The following is a 14,221-nucleotide window of genomic DNA, read 5'->3' on the forward strand; positions in this document are numbered from 1 at the left end:
CATATCTAAGCGTGAAAAGGGACATTTTTAAGCACATAAACTTTCTTTTGCAAGCAAATAAATTATATCTTGAAGAAAAATTATTATTGTGGAAAGAGTAATTTAATTTGCACAGACAATGCTCTGTGTACATTTATTTTCGTGTTTACTATTATCCACCCAAACACGCAATAATGACCACTGTCACTCAGTTTGAATCATTTGTTCTCTCTCAAAAGGTTTGGCTGACTTACACAGCAAAATTGGGAGTATGTTGGTTGTTTTTTCTCCAATGGTGTTATGGTTGGGTTATGCTCAAAAAGAGGTACACTGTGCTGTCCGACCAACGTGAGTGAACAGCCACCCTGGGAGGCAGAGTGAAAAACTGGTCATCAAAGAGAGAGGGTGGTTTTCATGCTTTCTTTAAATATGGGGATAACATGGCACATTTTCAGTTTCTCCTGAAAGAAATTAATAGTCTTCATAGTTCACATAAAAAGTGGAAAAAAGTAGTTGTGTAAGGATGGAAAACGAGAGCTGGAGAGAGAAGTTTAAACCCTGGCTCTTTTCTCACCTCTGTACAGTTGGCCAATCACTGCGTGAAGTGGGCGTAAATGCCAGATAGTTGTTTCAGAAAGTTACAGAAATTGTTGGACGCAGTCTCCAACCCCAATTCCAATGGTGTGCGGGGCCGTTCTAATGAAGCATAATGGCAGCTTTCAGAAGGGACGCACTTTGGGCTAGCTATCTTGGTAAGTAGTTAGCTAACTTATGCCAGATAAGCAGTAGCTAAGTAAGCTAGTTGGCTAACTTGATAATTGCCAGCTGCACAATAGCGTGCTTTAAAATTCGAGGTAGCACCCTATGTTTAAGAAATTATATCTTAGATTTATTTAAATTCAGTGGTACAGTGAAAGTTATTTTTGAAGGAACTTCATAAATGAGTATAATGCCTTGGTTGTGTACAGTAGATGGAATCATCAAGTTAGCAAAACTAGCTTAGTTAACTACTGTATAGCTAGCTGTGATTAACCAGCCACAAACCAAGATAGTTGGCTAGAGAGACTAACCTACAAGTAGAATTTCATAAAGTGGGAGTGCACAGAGAGATCATTATATGCTTATGTAGATAATACTTACAAATACACACAATAAGTGAATACAAATTGATTTTTGTATTTTAAAAGCAGTACTTTTTCTACAAAATATAGTCAATGTGCTTATAAAAATATATTTCTGTGCTCAAAATGTCTCATGCTCAGAATTGAGGCACAAATATAATTCCATACATAGTGTATCTACTCACTAAGGCACTGTAGTCAAAGCAGGAAGTCGGGCCTTTACGATATCGTGCGTTGCTCAGTACTTCGCATGGATTCTCCTCCTGAACTGTTTATTTTTAGTTAAATTAAGTAACACTGAATTTACTTGCCACACAAGATCGATGAGATTTCCACCGTCAGCAAAAACGAAAGCACCGCAGAGTGTGTGAGCATGAAAAGGATACACTCTGTCCTGACCTGTGTCAATCTCTCTATCTCACATGAGCTGCAGGGGAGCGTCTCGGCGACCACAAAGAGGAGGTTGGTGTTTTCTATTCGCTTTGCATGGAACAGCCTACAGGAGACAGTGACGGATATTTAGTTGACTTCTTACAGTGTGTACAGTCCAGGTATGAGAGCACAAACACATTCTGCTGACACTCTGAAAAACACACCGTGAGCAGTTTCCACAGTCCTGCAGCACGTTGTAAGAGTTGGTGGTGTTTGTGAAGTAGAACTGGCTTTGGATGGTCACACAGCTGCTTTCCTTTGTCTCAAAACCTTCAACAAGGACATCATCTAGACCACAAACACATTAAAGTTTAGCATTTTATTTAAGGTAGTAATATAATAATATAATTCCCAAAGCTCATTTTTGTTTTTGAACTGAGACTAATTTGGTTTAAACTGATTTTCGCCCAGATTTTATATACAGGTGCTGGTCATATAATTAGAATAGCATCAAAAAGTTGATTTATTTCAGTAATGCCATTCAAAAAGTGAAACTTGTATAATGTATACATTCATTCCACACAGACTGATATATTTCAAGTGTTCATTCCTTTTAATTTTGATTATTATAACTGACAACTAATGAAAACCCCAAAATCAGTATCTCAGAAAATTAGAATATTGTGAAAAGGTTCAATATTGAAGACACCTGGTGCCACACTCTAATCAGCTAATTAACTCAAAACACCTGCAAAGGCCTTTAAATGGTCTCTCAGTCTAGTTCTGTAGGCTACACAATCATGGGGAAGACTGCTGACTTGACAGCTGTCCAAAAGACAACCATTGACACCTTGCACAAAGAGGGCAAGACACAAAAGGTCATTGCTAAAGAGGCTGGCTGTTCACAGAGCTCTGTGTCCAAGCACATTAATAGAGAGGCGAAGGGAAGGAAAAGATGTGGTAGAAAAAAGTGTACAAGCAATAGGGATATTCGCACCCTGGAGAGGATTGTAAAACAAATCCCATTTAAAAATGTGGGGGAGATTCACAAAGAGTGGACTGCAGCTGGAGTCAGTGCTTCAAGAACCACCACGCACAAACGTATGCAAGACATGGGTTTCAGCTGTCGCATTCCTTGTGTCAAGCCACTCTTGAACAAGACACAGCGTCAGAAGCGTCTCGCCTGGGCTAAAGACAAAAAGGACTGGACTGCTGCTGAGTGGTCCAAAGTTATGTTCTCTGATGAAAGTAAATTTTGCATTTCCTTTGGAAATCAAGGTCCCAGATTCTGGAGAAAGAGAGGAGAGGCACAGAATCCACGTTGCTTGAAGTCCAGTGGAAAGTTTCCACAGTCAGTGATGGTTTGGGGTGCCATGTCATCTGCTGGTCCACTGTGTTTTCTGAGGTCCAAGGTCAACGTGGTCTGTGTGTAATGAATGAATATAATATCCAAGTTTCACTTTTTGAATGGAATTACTGAAATAAATCAACTTTTTGATGATATTCTAATTATATGACCAGTACCTGTACACATTCATCAAAATGTTGCCGTTTCCCGGTGAAACAACAGTTCAATGTTAACAAAATCCCTTTTTAATCAGGTCAGAACATGTTTATGGTAACTGAAGTTTGAGGCTAAAAATAAGGCCTAAATGCAAATGAGGTGCTTGTTGGATTTTATAGAACGGACTTATTTAAATCTAATTTAATAACACACACACACACACACACACACACACGCACACACAGATTGTGTTAAGATGCACAAATCCACCTTGGTAAAGCCAGCTGTTGTAGGCCAGCCCATACAGTAGCTGTTGGGCCACAGACCTGTAAAAGTGTTCACATTGCACTTTGTTAAAGACTGAAATACGATGTGTAAACATCAATAAAAAACAGTAAAGACAAGCTACAGTAACATGCTGCGTGCTGAAAATGGCAGAGAGTGGCAGCTGCCTAGCAATAAAAAAGGCGCTCCTGGTGTCATATGCAGACGTCTGTACACAATTAAGATTGTTTTAAAGGGCACCTAACTTGGTCTTGGTGTCATCTGATTTGCAGTAAATGAAGTCTCACCATGCCACTGTGGATGTCCACCAGGCCAAGCTGAGGATGTCGGCAATGGACGGCTGCAGAAACAGAGAGAAGTTACAGATGAGAGCTTTCCATCATATTAAAACAGATTCCAGAATCTGAAATCTGCAGGTGTCTCTTACCACAAAGATGCCCCTCGGTGCTGCACCAGTGTGGCTGCTGCTAACTGGTTCACATGCCGACTGGTAGTGGAAAGACTGACGCCGAGTGAAGATTGAGTTGTTGTAGAGTGCATGCATCAGGTAAGGGTCCACATCACCAAAGAATAGACCAATCTGTGATCGGTGAACGAAAGGAAAGACAGTTAGAGAAAGGAAAAGAAAGTGCATCAGAGAAACAGTGACACACAGTGGTTCAACATAAACTTTAAATAACATAAACGTTTTCTACTTGTTTCTGTGTTCTTTATGTTTGTTGTTCATTTATTTGGTCCTGCAGTGACAACTGAGCTGAACTGGTATAAGCTGAAGAAAACTGCAATGACTCTGAATTTAGTTGAATTAACTACTTAATGATCCTGTAACAGAAAACTATTTTTGAAACCAGCAAACATACAAAATCTGATATAAGCATGCAATAACACCATGAACAGCAAGTACGTTGATAAAACTCCCAGAAATGAATTCACATCTGCTCACAAAAAAGGATCAGTTAGGCATATACTTAGAGCAGGATTGCCTTTCATTTTTCATCACTTTTAAAACATAAGGCATACTGTGTACTTTCTGCTAAATGGACACTGCAGAAGAGAAAGCACATTACCACACAAAGACGTACCTTTTTCCAGTGATCTCTCTGATTGGACATAACCAGGAACCCACCATCATCAATGAGATAGCAGAGGAGGTCCTGCAGACAACATGGCAGAGTTTACAACAAGGGTCGCACACACAGCAGCAGAATCTTTTAACATTTTACCACATCACTGAACAGAAGCAGAACAAAGAAAATCTCAATATACAGGCTGACATGATGTTATAAGAGGAGACAGCAGACTGTAAAAACCTGCAGGCAAGTCTATATGAACGTTTCCTACACTGCAAAAAAAATCTTAAGTCATTTGGTCTTAAATTGAACATTGATTTATATGAACAATTTGTCAAAACAAGCCTATTAATAAAAAAACTTGCTCCAAGTTTTCTAGACATTAAATACAAAAACAGAATAACAAAAATCCCTGATCTGATATCTTTCCTTTTGAGTGGCTTCAAGATCTGACTGAATAACTGGTTAAGAGGGAGATTTTTCACAGTGTAATATCCTACAAGGGACAAGATGAGCACACAGCCTAAAACACCCTCTTAATCTTAATCGTACACATCAGGCAGGCTGTGGATTTTGGTAATTACACTGGGCACATCAGCTTTAACAAGTGTTCCTCTTATCTGTGAGTTGAAAACAACAGCTGACAGACAAATTTAATAATCACAATAGTATTAAGAACACACTTAACCTGAAGGTCTGCCACAGTCTAGCGGTTGCGCTAATGTGAGAATGAAATGCAAAACATGCTTACGTCAGTGTTCACTTCACAGTCCATTTCACAACTTCTGGAAGGTCCACACTGTTTCACAACATGTGTAATGAGACAATAATGTCACTTTTGTCACAGCAAATGCAATCTAATTAAGTCATTAGTGATTATTAGTAAGTAGTAGCACCATGCTATACCTTGTGTGAGCCCTGTCGAATGTCTGACACATTGCTGGCCAGGATCTTAAACTTGTCCACCCACGCTTCCAGGTCCAGCTTCACTCCGACCACTGAGTGACAAGATCCACCGGATCAGAGCAAAGAAGAGATAAGAGGGGCGAGAAGCAACATTTTGGTAAGATGAGTACAAAACAGAGGTAGCTGAAATATTTGAAAAATATTTTAGATAAAGAACATTCCTGAGAATCCCACATTAATCACAGGATACCACAATATGTTTGCTACATGAAAGTATTTTTCTCACCTGCAGGTTTGAGCAGTTTGCCTCCTAAATTAACCTCTACAGCTGAACTAACCAAAATTCCAACGGTGCCGTTTTCTGCACTCACGGGGTCCTCCAAGGCTGTTTAGAAACAAAACGATTTAACGATTAAAAAAAGCTGATGTGAGGTCCTAGTCACACATTTATGAATGCTGTATTTATCAGTTTGAATTTATTTTTAAAGGCTCAGTGTGTAAATGTTATTGATATCTAGTGGTTGCAAATTGCACCCCTTCTCCCCTATCCAAGCGAGTTGTATAGCTACGGTGCCTGAGACAGGACAAATATGTCCTCTATGAGATAGCAGAGAGTTGCCAGTCAAGAAATCAGGTTTCTTTTGATAGATTTATTAAGAAATTATATTTACTTAATTATTGTTGCTGTAATAAACAACAGCCACATCAAGAAATGAAGTGCCACATGATGTCTCATACTCCTGTAATACAGTATTTTACAACTTGGGAGGGTTGGCTCATCTGGACTAACATACCAAGGAAAATGGGAAGAGGTGGTGGAGTCATGGTTTACCTGAAGAATAATATTCACTGCACCCAGATTCAACTATCTAATGTTAATCTGGAATGTATTGGACTAACTATCACTCTCTTTTCTCAAATGTCCTTTTTTTTTTGTTTTTACTCTTATCGTCCACCTTCTTCTAACAATACCTTCTATGATGAATTTAAAAGGTTACTCAAAGAATGTAATTCATAACAAGAAGTCTTACTCTTAGGTGATTTCAACATAAATTGGGATGACAAGAGAAATAGGAATTCTTTAAAAAGGATTACAGATAATATGGATTTTACACAACTAATTAAAGGTCCTACCAGAATAACTATATCCTCACAGACGCAAATTGATTTACTTTTCACCAACAGGCCAGAAAGAGTTGAGAAAAAATCACCTCATTACTGGATTAACTGACCATAGGACAAATAAATATCATTCTCAGCATCCTAGAATTCCTAAAAGTGAACTTGAGAATTTCCAAATGACTATAAATAAAACAAATTGGAATGAATTTATAGCTGGGAGGAATGTAGAGGAAGACAGCAAGAGATTTATAAACACAATTCAGAGTATAGCACATCCCAAGGTAAGAAAAAGAGTAAAAAGAACTGTCTACCATGGTTGAGTACAGACTTACTGAAACTGATGAAGGAGCGAGATCATGTACAAAAACATTTTCTGAAGTTTAAATTGCAAATTGATAGACAAAAGTTTACAATGTTATGTAACAGGGTTACTCGAGAATTAAGAAAGGCTAAAGCAAACTTTTTTATTAGTATTATTCATGAGTCTAGAGGTAATACTAAACAAATCTGGGAGCATATTAAGAAATTAATTGGTGTAAATAATGGATGATCAAAGCAAGTACAGTTAAAGCTACATGGTAAAATATCTGAGGATCCCTTTGAAATGGCTGAAGCCATTAAAAGATACTTTATAGACTCTGTAGATGAGATTACTCAAAGTTTTGCTGAAACAGATTTTTACTGGACTGTCAGTTCCAAACTTCCAAACCCCAATCCTGTTTAAGTAACATCTCCGAGCAAGAGGTAGTAAGGATAATTAAAACACTTAAGACTTCCAAAGCTAAGGACTGCTACGGCATGGACTCCATAATGCTCACTTCGTTAAAGGACTGCTTAGCTCCATCCATTACAAATATCATAAACCTCTCAATATCTCAAGGGATTTTTCCAAACACATGGAAAACTGCTATTGTGTCACCAATTCTTAAAGCAGGAGATCCCCAGATTATCAGTAACTACAGACCTATCAGTATTTTGCCTGTTTTATCCAAGGTGATGGAGAAGTGGGTTTCAGAGCTAATAGTCTTTTATTTGAACAACAGTGACTTTAGCCTCCATCCTATGCAATTTGGTTTTAGAGCTCACCATTCAACAGAGACTGCTACCCTTTTCCTTCTGGAAAACATTAAATCCATGATGGATACGGGTGGTACTGTGGGGGCAATTTTCCTGGACCTTAAAAAGGCCTTCGACAATGTGAATCATGGAATACTTATTAACAAATTCATTTAAGATACCATTAAGTGGATTGATTCATATCTAAAGGGAAGAACAAATTATGTAAAGGTTCAAAATCATAAATCCACCGCTTATACAAATAATACTGGTGTTCTGCAAGGATCTATACTTGGGCCACTGTTGCTCAGTCTTTATGTTAATTATTTGCCCTTGGTTTGTCCCGATGTAGAAATCCAGTTATATGCTGATGATGCTGTTATTTATGTACACAGCAGCACAAAGCAGCAAGCTGCTTCAAAACAGACCAGTGCAATGAACTATATCACAACATGGCTCGACAGATCATGTCTTACGTTAAATGTTTGTAAAACGGTTAGCATGTTCTTTTCAAAGCGACCATGTAGCACTCCAGACCCAGACATATATGTAATGTGCAAACGAGTTAGATTTCATTTAAGTAATTTTAGATTTGTTAGGGAATCACTCAGCTTTGAAACTGCTATGATATATATGAACACCATGATTATCCCGCATTTTATATATTGTTTGTCAAGCTGGGCACAGGCTAACAAATCCACAATGAAGTCACTCGAAAGTCTTTATAAACAAACTATCAAAGTTTTTAGTTCAGAAACCTAATAGTTTTCACACCTGTCAAATCTTAAATACCCATAGACTTCTGAGTTGGGAAAACTTGATCACTTATAGTAACCTTTGTCTAGTTTATAAGATATAGCATAGCACTGCCCCACCTCCACTGAAGAGATTTGTTATGCAGAGAGCAGGCACTCATGTCACCAGAGGTGTCACAAGAGGTGATTGTATCATTCCCACTCAAAAAAGTGCTTTTAGTCAGTCAGGGTTCTCTGTAACAGCATCTAAACAATGGAATCTATTGCCAATGCTGATAAGAGAAGCAAATATTTATCGTTTTTTTACTGGTCAGCTTAAGAACTGGCTAATTGATAATCAGATATGTGCACATTAGACTACTGACTGCCTACTGAGATTTGTTGCTTGTTTGCAGATTGTCTTGTCAGTCTTTTTAATCTCTCGTTATGTTTTGTCTATGTTGTGTGCTGATATGTTGTTTGTTACTTATTGTTGTGTGTTATCTGTTTATTTTGTATATATTGTTATTACGTGTGGACTGTAATAAGTCATTTTATGTCATTTTAAATCTTCATTTTAGGTTGCCTTCATAATAACTGGCCAGGGACAACAGATGAAAATTAGCCTGTTGTGCTAAACAAAATAATCTCAACTCTCATAAGGTCCACTTACAAGACTTTTCGGAGCTTTCAACCACACCTCACGGTTTTCATCAGCGAATGGAACTGGCTCAGGTGTCATTACGTGACCACAGTGTGGAACATTGATCACGTGATAACAGGTGGTCATATATATCTATATGTCTGATCTGAGACAGTACCAGTAAAATGATCACTCATAGTCTATATATCACTAATATCTACAGTTAAGTCTCATTCAATGACCTGAAGTATTGCACATTAAACCTGCAATATTGTTTTTGGCCACTGTTTTTCAATGGCCACTTGGGGCCCTAACTTGTGCGGGTTCATCACTGCGAGTGACCCCCTTCACATGCACACAGTCATTTAATCCATTGTCATTGTAAAAATTTTGATTATAGTTGTTTTAAGATGTGTTTGCGGAGTTACTCACAGGATCTGGACGGAGGTCTGAACATGTAGCCTTTGTTGTCGAGGCTCCGTCTGTAGTAATTCGAATTGAAGGGTTCAGGATCCTCATCCCATAACTCAGCAGCTCTGTACAAACATAACACAAATAATTAAATGTTTTATGAAAAAAAATGTTTATAGACAGAATATCTGTGGGATTACTAATATATTTCTCTGAATTAGTGAGTGCATTAATCTTACTCACATGTTGGGATAAACCCGTGTTATTCCTCCGTCAGTGGATGCAAATACAACCAGGAAGCCATACCTGTAACAATTAGTCTTTACTTTGTGAACGGCAAGTTTTTACCATGGTGGATGGTGTGTGAGAATGCTGTGTAAAACAACTCCATTAAAGTCCACTCACGAATTCAGCTCATCGGACTTCCAAGAACGAGAGGCCAGCTGCCCAATAATCCTAGAATCCAAAATTAGGTTGTGGATGAGGCCTTGGTCACCTGAGACACAAAACAAGTATATTATCTCATCTGTGTGTCTGCAGCAGTGGCATATATTGTAAACTACTAACCGCTGTTGACACACTCACACTCATCCGATTCTGGGGAAATGTCCAGCATGAGCGAGAGGAAGTTTTGCAAAAACTGGGTGTTGTTGTCAGAAAGATGCAGACGTTTGCAGTATTCCCTGGTGAAACAAATGGTAGAATGAATACTACAGAAAGAGAAAGAGTGAAATTAAGAGAGCATAGCTAGATGGTAATCACCTTGGAGCCAGAAACACATGTCCTGCGGATTCAAAGGAGCTGGGGAGCAATGACTGCATATCTGTAACAGAGACAGAGGGTGATGTTAGTTTTTTTCATCTCATCTTTGTGTTGCATCTTAATGAAACAGAAGTGTGAAAGCTCTGCCTCCCTGTACTCACACTGGAGCTGCACCATCACATCACTCAGGTCTGCCTGGATGTAGTATTCATTATATGGGGGTAGTACCAAACCAAGACTGCAGGTGGCAGCATCCCAACAAGGAGACACAGAGAGGAAACGCATTAGAATGAATCCATCTGTGTGAGCAGTCCTCATCAGGCCACAGCTCGTTGGTTATTCATTACATCGTAATGACTCACCTGTAATCTGTACCGTTGATAGGAGTCCAGGTGTAACCCCTGTGCACCTCATCAATGTATTGCTACAGAGACATTTGAGTTCACTTCAGTCAGCCAAAATAAACAGGCTACAGTTTTAATGCTTTTACCTAATGTAAAATGTGCGTAGTATGGCTTTGGTGAAGGTATGACTTGGAGTTTTACAACCTAGGTCTTAGTGTTGTAGTTTTTGCCTTCTCTCTCTCACAGCTTCTTTGTAATGAGGACTCAGCAGTATACTCAGCCCACAGAACACAATGCTCACAGAGCTCAGGTCTTTGATCCACACCAATACAATTCAACATAGGATTGGTTTTATCACAAGACAACACTGAAATTTAAATTAGCTTTTAGGTTTAATTTAAAGTTATTAATGTTTTCTGACACTGTGACAGTTTTCTTACGCCAATGTTTTTTGTAAAAACAAAAAGTAGAAGAAGGTGCTACTAAATGAACCCTGTGTGACCTTATTGTCTTTGCTCGTTTGTTCGTCACATTGCACATATTCTTTTTACTGTGAACATTTGCACTTCCCTTGGTTAATATTTTGCAGGTTCATCCTTGCCACAGATTGCTCCTCACTGCCTCTCTTAAGCCACACACTCTCATCCCCGGCCCTCTGCACTACCCTCTCTATCTATCCTGTCTCTCAAGCCATGTTCTTTCCTCCATCTCCCCAGACCTGCCATCCTCCAGTGCTCCCCCAGATGCCCTCGGACTTTCCCTCCTTTCCCCATCACCAGACTGCCACACAAAAACTATACACCTGTTCCCACTTCCCTCATCAGCACTGCAGTTACCTGGCCTACTCTGCCCACTCATCAACTGCAACTTATGCTGCGTTTCAGGCAACTCGGTAATGTCCAACCTCCAACTACAAAAAAGCACCATGGAACGGCACTTGAAGTTGAAGTTCTTACTTGTGAACTCAGAGGAAAAATATGTACCCCGACTTCACGAGAAGCAGCTGAATGACGTCACACAACAATGGCAGCTCCCATGGAAGCACACATTGTAAATGGTAAATTACAAATTAAAAGGCAACATAAAGTATATTTGCCTGTAAAAAATAATATACATTATTATAGTAAAACCTGTTATGCATGTAAATTGATGTAGAAATATTTTGCTAATGTTATTAGGTAGCTAGTTACAGTAAACAATCTGAAAGTCATCTTCTCTGCACAAAAGTTATTCAGGAAAACAAACAGTTACTGACTTTTGAGGATTACAAACCGATTGCTAGTCTGGTACACAGTTAACAAGTAACTTATATTTATGTGACTTGTTTTCATTAAAACAGCAATCCTTTTAATTAACACCAAGGGCATTGCTGAGGTCCAATTGTGTGTATAAAAAATAAACATCAGTTTGTCACAGCATTGTTTTTCTTTCACTTTCATGCACCTGTCACTCTTTGAGGTCAGAAATTTCCAAGTTAAAATTTTGGAGTTCCAAGCAGTCTGTAACGCAGCATAATTCCCTCATCAGTCACTCACAATATATTCCAGTTCACATCCCTTCTCTTTTTGCTAGGTCATCAAAGTTGCCATGAGCCTAGTTGCCTTGCTGGTGTTTGCATTTGAGTTTTCATTTCCTGGACCTGCATCTGACTGCCAGCCCACTGGTCTGCCAGTTTGCCTACCTGTACCTGCCTGCCTGCCAACACCTGCCTGTAAGCTCATTCATGAACAATAAATCATTGAACTGCACCAGTCTGCCTGTTCTGTCTGCATTTGGGTCCAATCCCCATTGCCCTGCATAACCCACTGTGACAATCCTCTTTGTTTTAAACACTGTACAACCATTTCATTTAAATAACTTTTTAAAAATTAATTAATTTTCGTTTTTTATGCACCAAAATACCAAGACACATTCTTTGTACGTGAAAACCTACTTGGCAATACATCTGTTTCTGTATCTGAATGCTTTACTAACAATGAGTTGAATTAATTTAATGTATATGATCAAACAGTTACTTTAATTTGGATATAAATGCATATTGAAAGTTAAAAATGATTACTCGTCAATTATAGATTGCATTGCAGATTCTGTTTGAACTTTATACTGGTGATGAGTCTCATCCTTACCTACAGTATGTTGCATGTTACTGTCAAACAGCAGGTTTACTAGTATTTCACATCAGAACGTACTTAACAAAGTGTTGTGTGCAGTAAGGACATACTTGACATAGAAAGTAGCTCTACAGCAATATAGTAATATTTCAAGTAAAAAAAACTGTCTGAGCAGCATGTTTTACGGACTACACAGCATTGTAAATCTGTGAGTATTCGTCTACATTCTGTACAATAAAGCCAGTGAGTAAAATTTAATAGTAACCAATTATGTCATAACTAAGACTTTTAGGCAAATACTACAAAAGTAAGAAACAGGTTGTCAAAGACATAGGTAATGTTTCTCAAACAGAAGAAGAAAGAGGTGAAATATGTGGAGCTATTTAAAAGAGAATTTACTTGCCTCATCAATTGACTTGATAAGTGTTTTGACCTGCATTTCACCTGGTCTTCCGTCAATCATTTGTCGTCTGATCTAGAGAATGAAAAAACACAAAGTGTTGAGAATTATTGTGAGCCAGCTGTCAGGTGTGGAGAAGAAGATTTTCAGAGACTGACGAAGTTTTACACAGCAACGTTTAATGAGACTTGGCCAAGGAGAAACAGTGTCAGCATCCAACGTGTAAACACAAGCAATGCTAACACCAACATCTTTTGGTCCCTTTTTATGTTCCTGTCTTCCCCTTAGTGCCTGTAGGTTTCTCTATTAGGTTACCTTCCACCTAGAACAACTAATCTATCTGATGTTTAGATTCTAATGCTTCGCCATATTGGAATCTCTCACTATCCCTTAGTTGTACCCTTATCTGTGGAGTCAGTGTGTTCTTGTAAACATTTTTGTTGGACTTAACCTTGTAAAATTCCCAGAGAACACTGATATCTGCTAGTCTGACGTCTGAGCTACTGTCTCTAACTAATCAGTCTATTATTGTCATCTTGACCAGTACATGTGAGAAATACCTGAAGTCATAAATGTCGGATAAACACTTAGGGGTCAGCTAAACTACTCTAAGCTTTACCTGTCTTACCTTTCCCTGTTACATCAACTAAGACACCTAAGAAATATTCTTAACACAAAGCAGTCTTTTTCAGTCACTCATCTTACTGAAACATGTGGGCGTTCAGTTACCTGCACTGAACACTGCAGAATGGTAGGCAGATAGTCCCGAGGCAGATAATGTTGTTCACTGGCCTGGTAATAACTTTGAACATGAGCTTTACAATGGTAAGGAACAGATAATGCCTGAAAACAGAAACTTTTCCGTTATAGTTAGCACTAAGTGCTTACCTCCTCTTTGTTGCTGTCCTCCACCTCTGCATCCAGGAAGTCCAGTGTCACAGGCTCAGGGAGGTTCACAAGCTGAGAGTTGTTGTAGAAAAATACATTAACATCAACTGTAGAACAGGTATATCAGCATCGTAATTGTATGCCTCCACCAACCAGTCAAGTTGTAGTTTATATCCATGTCTGTCCAGACTCATAATATATATAGTGAACACTTGGAAGGAATTGAATATATATATATATAGGTATAAAGTGTATTTTCTGACTAAATAAAGTTATCACTATATGATACATATTGTATATATAACTCCAGTGAATAAACACGCACACATGTACTTGATTACTATGTAAAGATGGATTCTTATAGAGCATAGCCCAATAAAATGTGTTGCTTTTGTTTTCTCTTTACATTTGTAGATGTGAAGCCTGTCTATGAGCTGTAGGTGAAACCCATTCACAAGATCATAATTAGCTAGGCGCGCTCAAATACGCTGTTTGCATATAGCTCAAAAGCAG

At 38.5% G+C, this 14,221-nt stretch overlaps 1 protein-coding gene and 1 long non-coding RNA gene across 3 annotated transcripts in view; one reads left to right on the forward strand and one right to left on the reverse strand.

Moving 5' to 3' along the window:
- The window catches only part of LOC119886678 (voltage-dependent calcium channel subunit alpha-2/delta-2-like), a 48,403-nt gene that overhangs the window by 7,715 nt on the left and 26,467 nt on the right, over window positions 1–14,221 (reverse strand). For both annotated transcript variants that reach the window (XM_038697580.1, XM_038697579.1), the window contains exons 19-37: window positions 13,709–13,780; window positions 12,824–12,895; window positions 10,328–10,389; window positions 10,127–10,203; window positions 9,966–10,026; window positions 9,789–9,886; window positions 9,609–9,699; window positions 9,447–9,509; window positions 9,225–9,328; window positions 5,524–5,622; window positions 5,238–5,329; window positions 5,083–5,130; window positions 4,344–4,415; window positions 3,689–3,841; window positions 3,549–3,601; window positions 3,247–3,302; window positions 1,697–1,820; window positions 1,487–1,596; window positions 1,286–1,368 (exon numbers count right to left, since the gene is read on the reverse strand). In XM_038697580.1, coding sequence (XP_038553508.1) covers window positions 1,286–1,368; window positions 1,487–1,596; window positions 1,697–1,820; window positions 3,247–3,302; window positions 3,549–3,601; window positions 3,689–3,841; window positions 4,344–4,415; window positions 5,083–5,130; window positions 5,238–5,329; window positions 5,524–5,622; window positions 9,225–9,328; window positions 9,447–9,509; window positions 9,609–9,699; window positions 9,789–9,886; window positions 9,966–10,026; window positions 10,127–10,203; window positions 10,328–10,389; window positions 12,824–12,895; window positions 13,709–13,780 — 1,590 coding nt within the window. The remainder of the gene's footprint in view (window positions 1–1,285; window positions 1,369–1,486; window positions 1,597–1,696; window positions 1,821–3,246; window positions 3,303–3,548; window positions 3,602–3,688; window positions 3,842–4,343; window positions 4,416–5,082; window positions 5,131–5,237; window positions 5,330–5,523; window positions 5,623–9,224; window positions 9,329–9,446; window positions 9,510–9,608; window positions 9,700–9,788; window positions 9,887–9,965; window positions 10,027–10,126; window positions 10,204–10,327; window positions 10,390–12,823; window positions 12,896–13,708; window positions 13,781–14,221) is intronic.
- Window positions 11,203–12,057, forward strand: LOC119886679. Its single transcript, XR_005441531.1, has 2 exons — window positions 11,203–11,366; window positions 11,882–12,057. It is a non-coding gene; the product is annotated as an uncharacterized LOC119886679 (long non-coding RNA).

Source organism: Micropterus salmoides, unplaced genomic scaffold, assembly GCF_014851395.1.
Source record: "Micropterus salmoides isolate LMB-PRFRI ecotype aquatic unplaced genomic scaffold, ASM1485139v1 Ms_hic_scaffold_4, whole genome shotgun sequence".
In the NCBI taxonomy this organism is placed as follows: domain Eukaryota; kingdom Metazoa; phylum Chordata; class Actinopteri; order Centrarchiformes; family Centrarchidae; genus Micropterus; species Micropterus salmoides.